The 13,419-nt window shown below is 45.4% G+C and overlaps 1 protein-coding gene across 3 annotated transcripts in view; it reads right to left on the bottom strand.

Moving 5' to 3' along the window:
- The window catches only part of EXOC4 (exocyst complex component 4), a 584,936-nt gene that overhangs the window by 32,326 nt on the left and 539,191 nt on the right, over window positions 1-13,419 (bottom strand). For 2 of the 3 annotated variants that reach the window (XM_039519696.1, XM_039519695.1), the window contains exons 16-17: window positions 7,452-7,630; window positions 5,019-5,178 (exon numbers count right to left, since the gene is read on the bottom strand). The exons of the other annotated variant lie outside the window; for it this stretch is intronic. In XM_039519696.1, coding sequence (XP_039375630.1) covers window positions 5,019-5,178; window positions 7,452-7,630 — 339 coding nt within the window. The remainder of the gene's footprint in view (window positions 1-5,018; window positions 5,179-7,451; window positions 7,631-13,419) is intronic. 3 annotated transcript variants of the gene reach the window in all.

The following is a 13,419-nucleotide window of genomic DNA, read 5'->3' as shown; positions in this document are numbered from 1 at the left end:
TGTGAATGGATACAATTCTTTCTAAAGCAGTATGAGAGTTGGCAGTTTCCCTATATAAGAAATGTAGGACAGGAAGGGATCTCCTGAGGTCACCCAGTCCTTCCCACTGTGCTGAGGCAAGACCAAGTATACCTAAGACCATTGCTGATAGAACTGTCTCTGACATGTGGTTTTGTGTGGAGTTCCTCTTTTCTTCCCTGACTTGGAGCAGAGGGCGAACCCAAAATCTTCAATTGAAACTCAATTGAAATAAAATCTCCTGCATCATATTAAAACCCCACAAAGCAGTGAATTTCACAGGATTCTGATATGAACTGCAGGTTCACAAACCTTTTAATAAATGTGGTTGAAATTGCAAAGTCTCACCAGAACCAGGTGAGTATTACGTGGTTTCAGGTTTCAGTGAGAATATTCTGCATGGCTTTGACTTCATAGAAGAAGGGGTTTCCCACTCATACTTCCTTATGGAGGTTTATTCTGCCTTAGGTTGCTAATAAACTTCCAAAGGGAGCCACTCCAGACCAGGCAGGGTAAGCAATGCTCTTCAGTGCTCTGTACAAACCCTTGAGGGACGTAAAGAAGAAAAAAGGACCAACACCCAGAGAACACAAATATGCTTGGTTCCCCCAGCCCTTTCTCAGATGGCACCAGCCTCCACTGTAAAACGCAACACCCCAGAGCTCGGATGTGTTAATTTACTGAAGAAATTTACAGCCTAACCAGCTGTCTTGTTCCAAAATTAAAACATAATGTGAAGAGAGCTGCATATTAACTTGTAATAGTATTTGTCTGTATATTGAACTCTAGACTTCAAACTCTAATGGGCAGACAAACAACAAGAGGGCGAGCGAGGGAACTAATATCAGTCCTGAACGCCTAGCCGGGGAAAAACATCAGCCACTCAAATGTGAATGTGAATTGCAAATAACTTGTACAATAAATAGTCTCATGAAAACTGGAATACAAATGATTTTTTTCTATTGGAAACAGTTCAGCTCTTCCTCCATCTCTATTGATTTACTAAATACAGAACTATTTGAAATATGTAACATATGCACTAGTCACAATTTCCTTTTTTTTTTTAAACTCATAGGAATGAACTATGGATTATTTTGCTTCAAGGAAGCTTGTACAGAAAGACTGGAAACACAGGGGTTGCAGTGTTTTACAAACTGGATTAAATGCGGTTTAGGAATACTCAGTCACATTCTGCAGTCACAGGGCATTTTTCCCCAACAGCAGAGGCAGCGTTCCTAGCTGTTAGCAGATGGGAATGGGAATCAGGACTTCTGGGATGGCTCTCATACTGACAAGGTGTGTGACAAAAACCTCTCAGTGACTCGGTTTCCCCATTTATAAAATGGAGGAAATGATATTTACCTACCTTTGCAGAGTGCTCTGAAATCCTAGTCTGAGAGGTGCTACAGAATCACCGTCAGTGTTACTTTTTGCTCTTTTGATACTGTTCTGTTTATTTTATATTTACAGGAGGATTTGATTGCTGGACCACTAATTGGGCCAACATTAAATATGTTTGGATAACTGCAAATCCAGCTCAGCAGGTGTCAGTGGAACAGGGATGTCATTAGCAAGGAAGGTTCAAATAGTGGAGACCCAGGTACCTGGATTCCATAGTAATTTGAAACTCAAAGGGATGTACATCACCGAAGTCTGCTTCAAAAGAAAGAAAAAAACAATACAGCCATCTGAGCTGTCAAAAATGCTCTTGAACTTGTACTAAGGGAGGAAGTGGCTTCAGTAGCACCACAAAGGAGCTGACAGTGCTGTACAGAAAACTCATTCCTCACCTTGCAAACTCTAACGATGGGGAAGTGGCCTTTTCAATTCATGGTACCATGATGTACTGAGAGTCACACAAAGGAAGCGGGGCTAACATGTTCCATTCTAGCCCTTCCCACGTGACACACAATGCAGCATTGAAAGGCACGACTCCAGCGCTATTCAACTAGTGCCTCCAATGCCTCTGCAAACAGCTGATGGCCCAAGGATGCCAACCTCCACTAGGGCTTGGTCAACGTTTCATTATTCAGATGCCAGTTACCCATTAACACAGCTTCAAGCCACGCTCTGCCTGCCAAAAACCTGGACTAATTTACTTAACATTTCAACTAAAAAAAAATCATTTAAAACAGATGACTGAATTTGGGAATTATATTCCTCAGGGGATTAGTAATGGATCTCTCCCCCTCCTCAGGCCTCAGCATTCAGAACTCCCCCATGTCAGTGTTATTAGGAACAGACTAATTCAGTAATGACACCATACCCCATATAAGTGCCCAAATAAATGAAGCACTCAGTCATACTTAATGTGAGTGAGTCAGACTTTCAACCTAATTCAGTCTCTGAGAGAGATGGCCAAAACATGACAAAATCCACTTTCCATTATTTGTGGGTTGTTTTAGCCCAGGGGCGGGCAAACTTTTTAGCCTGAGGACCACATCGAGTTTCCAAAATTGTATGGAGGGCCGGTTAGGGGAGGCTATGCCTCCCCAAATAGCCAGGCATGGCCCGGCCCCCACCCCCTATCTGACCCACCCCTCCTTCTCGCCCCCAATGGTTCCTCTGGGACCCTTGCCCCATCCCTCCCTCCCTCTCTGTCCTCTGAGCGCCCCCAGACCACCACCCCTGACTGCCCCCTGCCGCCCCATCCAACCCCTCCTCTCATTCCTGACTGCCCCCCCAGGACCCTTGCCCCATCCAACCACCCTTTCTCCCTGACTGCCCCCAGAACCCCTGCCCCCCACCATCCCATCCAACCCCCGCTCCTTCCTGACTGCCCCCCGGAACTCCTGCCTCCATTCAACCCCCCTGATCCCCGCCCTCTGACCTCCCGACCCCTATCCACACCACTGCCCCCTGACCACCACCCCGAACTCCCCTGCCCTCTATCCAACCCCCCCTACTCCCTGCCCCCTTACCGTGCTGCCTGGAGCACCAGTGGCTGGCGATGCTACAGCCGTGCTGCCCAGAGCACCAGGACAGGCTAAGGTGACCAGAGAGCAAGTGTGAAAAATCGGGATGGGGGTGGGGGGGTAATAGGAGCCTATATAAGAAAAAGACCCCAAAATTGGGACATCTGGTCACCCTAGGACAGGCAGCCGCACCACCCGGCTGGAGCCAGCCACGCCACCGCGCAGCACAGAGCACCGGGTTGGGCAGCGCAGCTGCAGAGCCGCAGCCTGGCAAGAGCTCACAGCCCTGCCGCCTAGAGCATTGCGCCGGCGACATAGTGAGCTGAGGTGGAGGGGGAATGGGGGGGTGGGGGCTAGCCTCCCAGGCCAGGAGCTATGGGGCGGGGCACGAGGGTCCTGCGGGCTGGATGTTGCCCGCTGACCATAGTTTGCCCACCTATGTTCTAGCACCAAAGTATTGGACACAATTTTTGCCTTGCACCCACCTGAGCTTTTAGATTTCTAGCCCCCCAAACTCTTCCCTATGAATATTTTATACGGACTCAGCTGCCTATTACTGAAATGGTCACTACCAGCATTAGTGAACCAACAGATCTGAGACACCAGTTCTGTTCTTATGAAAGGAGACTTGAGGAGCTCTGACTTTAAGATTAAGCTGGATAAGTTTATGGAGGATGGTATGATAGGATAATTATCTGCTACTTGAAGTCTTTAAATCATGATTTGGAGCATTCAACAGCAGAGTCATCTTGAGAGGTCAGAGACTAGATGATCATAATGGTCCCTTCTGATCTTGAATTCTATGATTCTATGATTCTTATATCCATTTGCCGAGCGGATGCAGTTCTTTTCGTGTGTTTTAACGTTTGCTTTTGTTAACATGCGTATTCCAAAAGCTCCGTCTGCTTTTTGTGAGATGTTTATTTGAATTCTCCGCACCTGGGAGCTGGAGGTACATTGAAAAAAGACTGAAAAGCCAAACTTTCTCTCTTTAGAGAGGCATGATCTATAAGTCTAAGCACAGGACTGGGAGCCAGGAAATCTTAGGATCCAACTCCAGCTCTGACACCATCTCCATTCTGTGGCCCTGGGCAAGTCCTTTAACCTCTCAGCCTCACTTTTCAAATCTATAAAATAGGGATATGACTTTGTTGTACCTTCTGTGTGCCTTATTGAGCTTTAATGAATATCTGTCAAATCCTGTTGCCTCTGGACTTCTGCAGAGGTCAGCTTTTTACTTTATGCTTAACACTGATTTTTATCACTGGGTTATTAAAGAGCTTAATAAAAAAAAAAAGCTCAAGCTATTTGAACAGGAGTAGGGCATTAACCTCAGTGTCATGGTCAAATTCCAGTTTGGGCAACTCTAGTCTGCCTCCCTAAAATTCCCTCTTAAGTTTCAAATGAATACAAGGTGGTTCTTCACCTCAGGGACAAGTGTCCCATTAAATCCCATTATGTGACCTTTTCTGGGCGGGTGGGAATATTTTTGTTAAGACAATGAGCCGTCTCTTTCACAACTGCTTGCTATGGCAGGTACGTCTGCCAGAACGTACCTGCAGAGCTGCCAGAACCAGCATCATGATGTTCTTTTGATGTTAATGGAATGTCTTCTGAGCAGTAGCACAGAGACTAGCATGGAGGACAGTAAGTGAAGCAGTTAAATAGGGACAAATAACATGTACAGTGGATTTCGCCTTTCTCCTGCCTCCTCCTCCTCCACCCCCCCCCCCCCGCCAAGAGCATTCTGGAGCCCTGATCTTGCCACCTATCCATACATTTTCGAGGGGGCGGGTGTACAGGTATCAACCTTCAGCAAGCTGATAGCATGTAGCAACTGTAATGTAACTAATTTGGTGGAAGATAAACTCAAAGTGACTTTCATTCCATTGAATGGTTCTCTGCTGAGTCTGCTGTATAGCGGCGGGAGAAGTGGATGGCATTTCAAACAGTTCTAGGGTTTTACTCCATCGATCAGCTTATTCAGTCACCTACACAATGGATGGTTTAACCTTTCAAGGTGACGTCTGTTGTCACCATGGATATCACAGCATTAACAAACAAGAGGCATGATTTCCAACACACCTTGCAAAGTCCAGGTCGGCCTCGCGCGACATGGTGATATTGGTCAGGTTCTGTTGGAGGATGAAGATGTTTCTACACATTTTCTTGATACCAGATTCGCTGATGCGCTTGAAGTATTGGGCGCCATTGATGAGAATACAGGAAATCAAGTGGCCCAAGCCTGGGAGGAGAGAGGGGAGATAAGCCAAAGAATTGCAAAGAGCAAGAAAATGTTTAGCAAGAGATTCCTTTGTAGTCACCAGCCACACAAAACATTTAAACAGGTGCCTACTATTAAAACATATCTGTAAATAGATGATGCAGCTCAAGTTCCTAAGGTGTTTCTGAAGCTGGCCTTTACCACCACCCTCAGTGTGTTTTGAGCTGACCTCCCACCGAAAGTCCTTGATTCATAAAGAAATTGGACACACCAAAAAAAAGCAGAAGTATCCACTATCTGTGAAATTCTCATAGCCAAGGATATTTCAGGACCTTCAGATAGGCCCTGATGAATTATAAACAGGCCTAGGCTAATTTCTGTTCAGCTCCTCTTGACTAGAACATCCGAAGTGTTTATGGCATCTTGTCACTGACCATTTCTGCTACTCCACGTATCTACTGAGTCACAGCAGCTTAATCTACTAATAAAATCAAGTTTTTTTTTCTTTTTTAATACACTGTCAGCCCAGCAAAGCAAATATTGCCGGAGATGAGTGAACTGCACTGCCTTGAATTCTGCCTCATGCGCCATCAGCATCACATCAGTTCTAATTGCAGAAACATCACGGTTGGTCATGATGCATGGAGTAGAAAAAGCATGCTGTGATCTCCAGATAGAGATCCTCCAAGGCAGGTGGCTAGGAAACAAATCTGGTTTTGCTTGTAAATATTGATATATATGCCACTTCCAGAGAATAAGCACAGAGAACAAGATGCTATCTTTACAGAGTCATACTCTGAGCATAATTGCTGAGGTCTCTCTCTCCTTGCCTTAAGCAGGCTGCCAAAGTCATTCCAACATCAGAATAGTCTCATGGCAAACAAATTTAAGGTCAAATTCGCCCCAGCAGAAAAGGCTTGTAAAAGCCATCTGCACGGACTGTGAGCTGGCTCTCTGCAGAGGCAGAAATTTCACCCTGGGGGCTGAAGTAGCTCACAAATAGTTGGCCAGGCTTTGCGTAGGGTCCATTGCTATGAGATGAATTTCCCTCTTTTTGAACACAAACTGTCGGACTTACACAGCGAGACAGCACTTTTCCATGGGTTGGTGTTATCACAGCCTGCCACAGTATCAGAAGAGGTTAGAGATACCAAAGACCGTTTCCTTTCTGTAGTCCATCCTTCTGCCAGTGAAGGTCTGTGCCTGGCAGCGTTCTTCATTATATATTTATAGTTTATTTGATATTCTAGTACTTTGACTGGTGTGGTTTCAAACGTCTCTGTCCAGCCCAGGGGATTTGTGCACTAAAAAAAATTCTATCAATGGTGGGAAGAAATGGGGGCTGGGGAACCTTATGGATCTTCAAAACTTCCACTAGAGGATTCAAATGGCATGGAATCTGGGGAGAACCAGCACTGTAAAACCCTGTTTTTGCACCCCCTTTTTCTGTCCAGCAGATCATATCAGACACTCGATGTGATTCACAGTAATTTTCCTGACCTCGTACAATCTGTTGAATAAAACGATGCACCTTATGGCCACCCAAGCCCTTAGAATGGTGTGTTGAAGCCACAGAATACAGATGAGATTAACTGAACCATAATTTAGATTCTTAAAGATCTTTAAATAATTAGACCTGTGGAATGGCTCCCAATTTAATGTTAAAAACAGAACAGAATTAGGTCCAAACAGGGACCACTCCATAAAATAGTGTAATACCAACAAACAGCGGTTGTCAGCAGACAGGACTGAACCTGGGACCTCTGGAGCTAAATGCATGAGCCTCTACTGCGTGAGCTAAAAGTCACATGACCCTTAGCTAATGCTATAGAGAAGACTCATTAATCTCTAAGTGGTCTCGGTGCTATTAGAGGGGACAGAACACCACACCCAGGAGGTTTGCGGGTTACAATAGCTATGTTTGTAATATATAAACCCTCCTACATGGCTTTCCTGATGAAGATCCTTACTGCATGTACTTAATCTTATATTTTTCCCATTCAATCTGGGCCCATTCCTCACATTTTATGGATATACTCTAAGGAGGGGCATGGAGGCAGCAGGGCTGCCATCTGCCCTATGCCTGCACAGGTCTTCTCATCAATCCAGAGCAGATGGCAACCATTCTGCAGTCAGTCTTCACCAAACAAGAATGTTGTCATCTCCAGTTTGAGAAAGAAAAATGATTTCCATGCAGATCCATACCGTGTATAGTTTTAACGCCGATGAGCATATTCCCAGCCCCCAACCTTCCTCCCAGCACATCAAACTGAGTGCACCGGCAAATGCCTGACCTTCAAAGATATACTGGAACTTGTGCTGCTGGAGGCTGGCACTCATCGCTTCCTCAATGGCACTGATGTCCTTATTTAGGCGCACCACAAGGGGGTCATAATCCATACTTTCCACGTTGGCCACTATGGCATAATTCCCTTGTTTAGCCAGTGGGATCAGATAATGGAAGCAATGAACTCTAGAAGACAGAAGGCAGAGAGTTGCTACAGAGAGAAACACAGTAAGATGTTAACGTTTGCCTAAATGAGATACTGACCTTACTGAACATGGCTTTGGCTGGGAAAAATAACGACAAAGGGTTTTATTTTCTTGTGTACCCAAACCCAGTGGGAAGAAAAATAAGTTTTACCTCCTTAAAAAAAAAAGTGCTTGGGATTAATTTAGCGCTTGTCTAAACATGCTGGATGGACAGCTGCCTATCCTGAGTCCTCTCAGGGCTGGTCCAATTCCCACCGAGGCCAATGGGAGACCCTCCACTTTAACAGGTGCTGCATCAAGTCCTCTATGATGTACAGAGCAGATGCAGCAACAGGCAGCAGAAACTGAACCACCACCATGGTTTGGAGGGGCCACATTAAGCTGCCAAGGCCTTTCAGCTGAAACTGTTAACAAGGGTGACAATTCCGGTGGCATTTCTTGGTGGTAAAAACTCTTCTCTGGAGCTAGACTGAGACCCAAAAGTTCATTTAATGTAAATCATGGAGTAATCCCCAGATAGCAGTCACTTTTGACCCTTACTGACCTAAGCTGGCTTTGAACTGGTGGCCTAGCAGAGAAAGGCTCTTTATTTCATTACTGTTTCCCTGAAGCTGTCTAAGATCCCCAGTTCTTCAATAATTTACACTGCTTTTAGTGTACTGGCTGATCCCAAATAGAACTGATTGGCAATATTTTGTTAGCAATGTGAAAAGGGACTGAGACTGCTACAGAAGTGAAATAGGAAGAGAGAAACAGGCTTTTTTTTCCCCCTCAAAGCACTAGCATGTTTGTTCTGACCTCAACATGACTTTGGCATTAAGGTTTTCTGAAAACATTGCTGATTGCACAGCAGGAAGGTTGATTTTTATAAAGTGCATATTTAGGATGTTACAGTGCAAGGAGATTACTGCTGAACACACTGGATGGCGTCCTGAAGGTAGATCTTTTATTTAAGGAAACTGCCTGATAAAGGTGACATTATGAGCGTGCCCTGTATAAAGTGAAAGTTTAATATTTTCCTTTTAAAGTTCAAATAGGTGAAAAATAATAATAATCATAAAAACTGGGCTGGTGATTTCTACTCTCAATGTCTCTACCGCTCACAGCATGTCATTTCGCTGCATTCGCAGACAAGCACAAAGGGCCACTGGTGATTAGATATGAGCGGCACTGTCATAGGTAGGTTGCCACGTGCCCTTTCGCCAAGTTCTCCAAGACGGTACATGCTGGTTCAGCAAAACCTTCTTTGTAGGAAGTTGAAAGAAAACCCTCTCCATTTACACAGAGCCCTAATAATACAATGTTATAACCAGTCAAGTGAGGGTCAGGGGACGTGAAAACAATCATTAGCAGGTCAAGGCTGTACCTCTTCCCAGGCATTTAAAGTTGTCACAACTTTTCTCTCCTTCTTTTGCTTGTTCATTTCAAGCTCTGCAAGCATAAGAACGACCATACTGGGTCAGACCAAAGGTCCATCTAGCCCAGTGTCCTGTCTTCCGACAGTGGCCAGTGCCAGGTGCTTCAGAGAGAATGAACAGAACAGGTAATTATCAAGTGATCCATCCCCTGTCGCCCATTCCCAGCTACTGGCAATACACTCACTCACCATTTCTCCTGCTGATGAGGTCTCTCATGGAAGGTTCTATACATTTAAATTACCTATAGTTTTCTACAGAATTAACAGAGTTCTAGAGAAATTACACTATAAACCTAATAGGGTGAAATCCTGGCTCCACATTGAAGTCAATAGCAAACTCCCATTGACTGCCATGAGGCCCACAGATTTTGCCCACAGAATTTAACAGAGACTCAGTTCTTTTCTGTAGAAGTCTATAGCAAGGATATCAGGCCAGATCCTGGCCCATGCTAAATCCCCCCATAGACTTTAAGGCCAGAAGGGACCATCTAGTCTGACCTGCTGCACATTGCAGGCCACAGAACCTCATCCACTGCTTTGCAAAGCAGTAAAGCTGCGCTAACGGAGTATGTGAAAGGGCATGGTCCTCCATTCCTGTCTTTTCAGGTAAATGACCCCGACGCCCCCAATCTGTAACCACCTTTGTGTAGTTTATTGGTGTTTTATCAACCACCCACCCTCTTACAGTCCCGTGCGGCATTTCTTATTTACCAGTGTTACACAATCATGAGAGAGGAAGCGATCTCCCTTTATCCTGGCCCTGCTGGCCTTTCTCCTTCTCTCTCCTCCTGTCCTTGTGCTTCCTTCCTATGCTCCTTTTCTGCTCTTGCACTTAACAGCTCCTTAGCTGTTCCCAGCCCAGACTGATCTAGTCATTAGTCGATCCTTCTCTCAATCTGGCCCTCTGCGGGGGAACTGACTGGATTCCCAGTGACCAGAGTGCTGGTTCAGCTGCAGATTCTCAGCTCTCTGTCGCAGGTTAGTCAAGCACAGAGGATTCCCTGGCACAGAGCTGGCCCGGCTGACTCCATTCTATCACTCCCTGGCCCAACCAGTGAAGGGGTTGTGTTGTGTGGGGGTGGGAGGGAATGTGACTGGAGTACTCTGCCCTCTGGTGATCCCCACTACCAAAACATCCCCAAAAGGGCCCTTGCAAATGAATACAATTCAGACCAGCCCTGAGGTGTCTCTAACTTGCATAGGGGGCTGAACAGGGTTCCAGTTGTCCATAGGTGAGGTGGGGAGGGCGGGGGGGGGGGGAGAAAGGTTGTGGCTAAGCCTTCCTTGTGCCCATCTCTATACACCAAGCACTGCTCCTGAGCATTCAGCCAAGAATCTTCTGTTACTTTCTATAGGATGGTACAAATAACCTACAGAAGTAATATATATTTTTGGTTGCATTCTGTCCTGAACAGGAAGGATGGAGTTGTAGTTAAGGCAGAAGACAGAGTCTCAGATGACTTGGATTTTAATCCCAGCTCTGCCACAGACTTCCCGGGTGAAGTAGGGCAAGTCATACGGTCTCTCTGTGTCTCCATGGCCTCCTCTGTAAAACTGGGTTAATAATATCCCCTGCTGTCCGAGAACTGGCATGAGGCTAAATAAATGTTTTAAAAGCACTTTACCATCCTGAAGCAGAACCAAAGAAGTGCAAAGCACCATTATTATTTTTACATGGGGTAATGGTTAATGACCTGTGAATCTCAACAGGTTTGGTTTAGATAAGCAGCTACAAATTTGAGGGCCAATTTCTGATCCTACCTACGCTGCTGTAAACCCAGAGTCAATTCACTGATTTAAGTAGAATGACACTGGATTTACAGTGGTCCTGGCATCATTCCCACATGGTTCCAGAGAGCTGTGAGGAAGCCCAACTAGTCAAACTCTGTAGTGTGGCTGCATCTGGCAAAATCCAGAAGTGAACAAAGAGCCTGAGGAGGGGAGGAAGCCGAGAGGAACTGATGCTGTGGCATAAAACCCTGCCTGGTTGTTCGCTTGCACCCTCCTTGAAATGGACCTGGCGCTGATAAATTCCCATGCACCTCTATGAAGATGTGCCATGAAGGCTCGTTTAAAGAACAGGTTTTTGTGAATTAAAACACACTGCATTATACAGCTGGACAATCACATGAATTCTGGGAGCTCGCATAGTAATTTCAGAGAATCCCACTATTCACAACCGCCAAAGGGACGGTTATTTTTTCTGGTGTTACTGCAGGTGGTTGCACAACACAGTGTGATTAGTAAGGGGGAACTCCCACAGAGACTGGGTATTTACTGGTCGATAGCACACCTTCTCTTCTCTCCCTTCCATTCATTCATGCAGAGCAGTGGCGCTGGAAGTTTTTGGAGTGGAGGTGCTGAGCTGCACCCCCCCCCGTATCCCTGTCCACGCCCCTTAGAGCTGGGGCCGGCAGCCAGGACCCCGCATGCGGCTGAGCGGGACCCATGGCTGAGCGGGACCCAGGGCCGGCAGCTGAGTGGGACCCGGGACTGGCAGTTGAGCAGGACCCAGGCAGCAGCGGGCCCGGTGTCCGGGACTCTGGGCGGCAGGGGTTCAGGGCTGGCGACCGGGCGCAAAACCTGGGGGTGCTGCAGCACCCTGCATCCCTACTTCCCATGCCTATGATGCAGAGCATTACACAACTGGCTTGGTGTATTTGCAGGATCACATTGTGGACACCAGTAGAGGCAGGATGCCAGACTAGATGAGGAATGGTCTACTTCAGACATAAGAACGGCCACACTGGGTCAGACCAAAGGTCCATCTAGCCCAGTATCCTGTCTACCGACAGTGGCCAATGTCAGGTGCTTCAGAGGGAATGAACAGAACAGGGAATCATCAAGTGATCCATTCCTGTTGCCCATTCCCAACTTCTGGCAAACAGAAGCTAGGGACACCATCCCTGCCCATCCTAGCTAATAGCCATTGATGTACCTATCCTCCATGAATTTATCTAGTTCTTTTTTGTACCTCGTTACAGGCTTGGCGTTCACAACATCTTCCGGCAAAGAGTTCCACAAGTTGTGAGCTGCGTGAAGAAATACTTCTTTTTGTTTGTTTTAAACCTAATGCCTATTAAGACAAATCCTGAACTTCTGAATTGCATTTTATACTTGCTACTACCCAAAACTCAGTTACCTGGTGCAACTGAAAACTACAGAGGATTTTTGTATAGAAGCCCATTCACTCTGGGACATTTACAACTGCAGCTGCAGGGTTAGTTTTGGTGTCACCCAGTACTATACCTAAACTGGAAAACTGTTCTATTTCAATAACTTAACTATCTGTACCTTAAAATCCCTCAAGTCCCAGTTCTTCTGAGATGCCAATAAAACAGTGTCCAGCTGAGACTGGATTGTAGGTTGAGGGGCTGCTGACAGTATATGATGTGAATTCATTTATTTTTAAAAACTATGTAATGTAAATATAAATAATGGGACAGATCCTTCACTGGTATAAATTGGCATAGCTCTGTCGACTTAAATGGAGTTACACCAATTTACACTGGTACAGGATATAGCCCAGAATCTGTCACAACAGAAAAAATTGCTGGTCCATCAAATTTCAGACCCTGCCACTGGCATGAGCTTAAACCTGACGTCTCTTAGAGAAAGGCAAATACCAGCTATTATACACCTGGCTCATAATGTGCGTAAGGGAACAATTCCTTCTCAACCCCCATAGCAATCAGCTGATGGCCTGAAGCTATAGATTTGATTACCCTGATCTTTGCATTTGTAACCACGTCATAAGATTATCCAGCCCTTTAAAAAAAAAATCAAGACAGTGCCCACATCCTTCTCCAATTGTATTATCCTTTCAGCGGTTAGCAATAAAAGGTTCCCATTTGGAATCCAGGGCACAGCAGATGATAAACAAAAAAGCCTTCACAAGTAGCGCAAAAGAGCATTCTTTTGCAGGTTCGTATGGAAAAGATCCCAAAAACATAATTCTTCCTGGTGGTGTTTCTAACACACAAGGAGACACTAGAAAATGTAGATATATATTTTTTGTTTAAACAAAAAATTCTTCCCCAATTTTTCCATTTCTCTTTTAGAACCCCATGGAAATTAAGAGATTTAAACTTGTGAAATTTGAGAGGATTCACTATACACTGTCAGGTTCACTTTTAGGATGGGGGACTCTATCCTGCAAAGCAGTGACTCTGAGAAGGACTTTTAGGTCATGGTACATAATCAACTAACCATGAGATCCCACTATGACCCTGTGATCAAAAGGGCAAATGTGATCTTTGGATACATAACCAGCAGAATATTGAATAGGAGATGACATTATCTCCGTATTTAGCACTGGTGTGTTCGCTACTGGAATATTATGGCCGGTTCTG

Source organism: Mauremys reevesii, linkage group 1 (assembly GCF_016161935.1).
Source record: "Mauremys reevesii isolate NIE-2019 linkage group 1, ASM1616193v1, whole genome shotgun sequence".
NCBI classification, from domain to species: Eukaryota; Metazoa; Chordata; order Testudines; family Geoemydidae; genus Mauremys; species Mauremys reevesii.
Note: the sequence above shows the minus strand (reverse complement) of the source record. Positions and strands in the feature narration are given on the sequence as shown.